The 3,692-nt window shown below is 37.7% G+C and overlaps 1 protein-coding gene across 1 annotated transcript in view; it reads left to right on the top strand.

Annotated features, from left to right (window-relative positions):
- Nucleotides 1–3,307, top strand: part of LOC132185139 (uncharacterized) — a 7,993-nt gene extending 4,686 nt beyond the window's left edge. The window contains exons 5-8 of the mRNA XM_059598953.1: nt 2,402–2,479; nt 2,692–2,763; nt 2,856–2,932; nt 3,018–3,307. Coding sequence (XP_059454936.1) covers nt 2,402–2,479; nt 2,692–2,763; nt 2,856–2,932; nt 3,018–3,279 — 489 coding nt within the window. The 3' untranslated portion in view covers nt 3,280–3,307. The remainder of the gene's footprint in view (nt 1–2,401; nt 2,480–2,691; nt 2,764–2,855; nt 2,933–3,017) is intronic.
- Nucleotides 3,308–3,692: the final 385 nt, after the last annotated feature.

The raw sequence follows: 3,692 nt of genomic DNA on the forward strand, positions 1-3,692 counted from the left end.
TATTGGGTTGACACGACCTGACACGACCCGACACATTTGAATGAAAAATAGAAAAAATAATGTAATAATAATACCAATGCCATTGAGATTCAGTAGAATCCACAAAATATAATATGATAAAAACATAATGTGTTTAATTGTTAACAAATTGCCATTAAATAAAAACATTCACAAAGATTAGCAATTTTCAATTCTATACATATTACATGGTTCATCATAGCAATATATAAAGAGATAATAAAAAAAAGCTAGCAAAAACAAAATAATAAAGAAAAAAAAACTCTATCATCGTTAAATTCATTACAAATTAGGTTCTCATGGGCCATTATGCCCGGTGTTGTCCACTCGAAGGATCCACGATCCATCCCATACAATCAAAGATATGAAACACTACAAACATGTTAATTTACGAAATATTAAGAGATTGTGCACTAGATGTATTTGGAATGTCACAGGAATTAACATCCCATTTAAAAATAATAATTTTTGTTTTTTTTTGAATTTATTAGGGTATTCTTGTCTTATATAAAAATATATATGGACATTTTTACCAGTTAATTGATTTCCACGGTGCATTAAACTCCACCATATTAATTAGACAATTACATGAATGGGATTACCCACAATTTCTAAAGTAAGTATTTGAAGCATCCATATTTAGGGTTTCCACATTTTTTTCCCCTTAATTTCTTATTCGTTTGTTACAATAGGGTTTAGGGTTTTGAATTCTTGTTCCTCAGTGGTTATAATTTTTTGAGGATTAAGGTTATTTAAACAGATACTTGTTTTTTTGACACCAAACAGAAGTAGAATAGTTATGATAGGCTAGTAATTTAAGAATTTATAATTTCTTTAAAATTGTAAGAAAATCATATCTAAAAAAACTAACTTGACTAAAAAAATTACCATTGTAATGTATATTTTCCTTCTTGGCATTATCCAAATTTTTGGATTACACGCGCTTTTCTAGTTGGAAGCTATATATGTTTGGTAAAGACGTAGAAGAGTGAGGAGGATAAATAATAAAAACGTAAGGGGGGAGAGAGAGAGAGATTGCTATATTCTATTAAAAATGAGAAATGATATTTAGTAGACTCTTATACTATGGTCATACAACTATGATGATTTGACAGTGAAAATCAACATTTGGATCAACAAGAACTTGTAGAAATAAAAATCAATGACTGATATTCATTGCAACATCATCGTAGTTGTATGGTTGTAGTATGAGAGTACTAAATAGTATTACTCAATAGGGACAGAAAAGTGCAAGAGTGAAATAAGGGAATGGTTGGTGTTCTTTTGGTCCTAAATTAATATTATTTAAAAATAAAAAACAAAAAAGAAAGTGACGCTTATTTTTCTCACCAAATTCTTAGAAATTTATATACACCTAGGACTAGAAGAATACCCGGAAAACTGAAAAAATATACACAAAAGCTAACGAAATTGGATTGAAAATTTTGTTTGAAAATGATTGAGAGATTTATTCCATCATTGAAAAATTGTTCAAAATTGTCCCAACTCTAACCTATATATGGAATGACTAATTCTAGAATTACTGCAACCAATAGGATTAAAAAATAGAGAAGGAAAAAAATGTCTTGTATTTAAATATGTATATTATGAGGTAAAAACTCCTTACGCTTTTCTTCTTTTTTATTTCGTGGAAAATGACTGGAAAGCCACGCACCCCCCTGCAGACGTGTCAATCTCTCTATGGCCACCAACCGGAGTATTGCAACATCTGGACAACCAAATCGTTGTACATTTCCTACCCCTGCAAAACGCGGTATAAATCCAGCGCTCGTGCACGCCACGAGCCCATCCCCATCACCCTCTCCTGCGTAATCTGCAGCGCGCAGACAGCAAACCATGAGCGCCGAGGCGCGAGAAGAGGTGCTAAAGGGCGAGGAGGAAGCGAGCCGGTTGTTGCAGTCCCACTTTGAGAAGAGGTGCCCAAGTGGGCCAGGCTGGTGCTCTGGTTCATGGCGGAGCTGGCACTCATTGGCGCCGATATTTCCTGGGTCATGATACAAATGCAAATTCTTTCAACTTTGGTCATAGAGAGTTGCAGCACAGCTTCCAAATTAGCAATGGAGTTCCTTTTCTTTATGTTGGCAGCAACCGCTTCCTTGTTCTCCCTTATCCACTTGAAATCTATCGCTGCTTTCCACTCACTGAGGTTTCGCAGCTTGATCACCAAAAACACACAATCCAGAAAGCACAATCCAAAGCGCAGTCGAAAATACAGATCTTAGCCGTTCATTGAGGGCATAAAAAACACAATTGTACCAACGTTTGACCGTTCGATCGAGCACCAGGAAAACAAGACAGAAGTGCCTGTGCACCCGCCCTATATAAAGGGGCACGACCTCCCGTTGTCCTCACACTTGTTCAGAGCTTCTCCTTTCTCGTTCGATTCTCAGCCAAAATCTTTTGCAGCTTTTTCTTCACAAAGACGCAACTTCACTTGGAGGTAAAGCAAGCGTCTCTCTTTCTCTTCTTTTCTCTCTCTCTCTCTCTCTCTCGCCGTTTCCTCTGCTTTTTGTTTTGTTCTTCGTCTCTTCAAATTTCCAAGAATTGCTTGCCTGATTTGATTTGATTTGCTGCTTGCGGTTTTAGGGTTTACATTGTTCGTAATCGATTTAGTTGTCAAAGATTGTAAGTTTGAGCGCTTTAATTTTACAGATGGCCCGTACAAAGCAGACTGCCCGCAAGTCCCACGGTGGCAAGGCTCCTAGGAAACAGCTCGCTACCAAGGTTTGTTTGGCTGTAACTTTTGGGTTTTGGGTTTCCTATTTGGTTGTTGCTCTGTTTTCTGAATAAAGTGTTTGTTATGAATATTGTTTCAGGCTGCCCGCAAATCAGCCCCAACTACGGGAGGGGTGAAGAAGCCCCACAGATACCGCCCTGGAACTGTTGCTCTTCGGTAAGTTATCTCTCCATCATTTTATGGGTGACAATGAATTTAAGGTTTCGTCGAGTGTGCTAATTATATATGAATCATGATGCAGAGAAATCCGCAAGTACCAGAAGAGTACGGATCTTCTGATCAGGAAGCTGCCATTCCAGGGGCTGGTCCGTGAGATTGCTCAGAATTTTAAGACCGACCTGCGGTTCCAGAGCCATGCGGTGCTGGCATTGCAGGAGGCGGCTGAGGCGTACCTGGTTGGTTTATTCGAAGACACTAACCTCTGTGCCATCCATGCCAAGCGCGTCACCATCATGACCAAGGACATTCAACTTGCTAGGAGGATCAGGTGCGAGAGGGCTTAGGGCTTAGGAGGAGAGGCTTTATCACCATCATTCTACTACTAGGGTTTTATCATTTTGTTCACCAGTACACTGTTTGGTTGGTAGGTTGCTTTTGTTTCCAAGGGATTTAAGTTTCAATGACTCCATGAATCCTTTCTGATGATTTTATCTCGTTCAATGATTTTGTTTTCCCACGTATGTTTTTTTATTTTTTATTTTGATTAACGTACCCTTCAAACTATCACCCATTATAATGTACGTTAAATTATCATTGTTTGACCTCATAACGCTTTCAACTATAACTAATTGGTAATTAACAGGACAACTTGTAGAGTAAGATAGCAATTACTAGCTCATCACCTCACAATAAAAATAATCAAAGCAACATTATGGGGTTGTTTGGCAAACAACAACACATAAATCAATCAAGGCAA

Source organism: Corylus avellana, chromosome ca6, assembly GCF_901000735.1.
Source record: "Corylus avellana chromosome ca6, CavTom2PMs-1.0".
Classification (NCBI taxonomy): domain Eukaryota; kingdom Viridiplantae; phylum Streptophyta; class Magnoliopsida; order Fagales; family Betulaceae; genus Corylus; species Corylus avellana.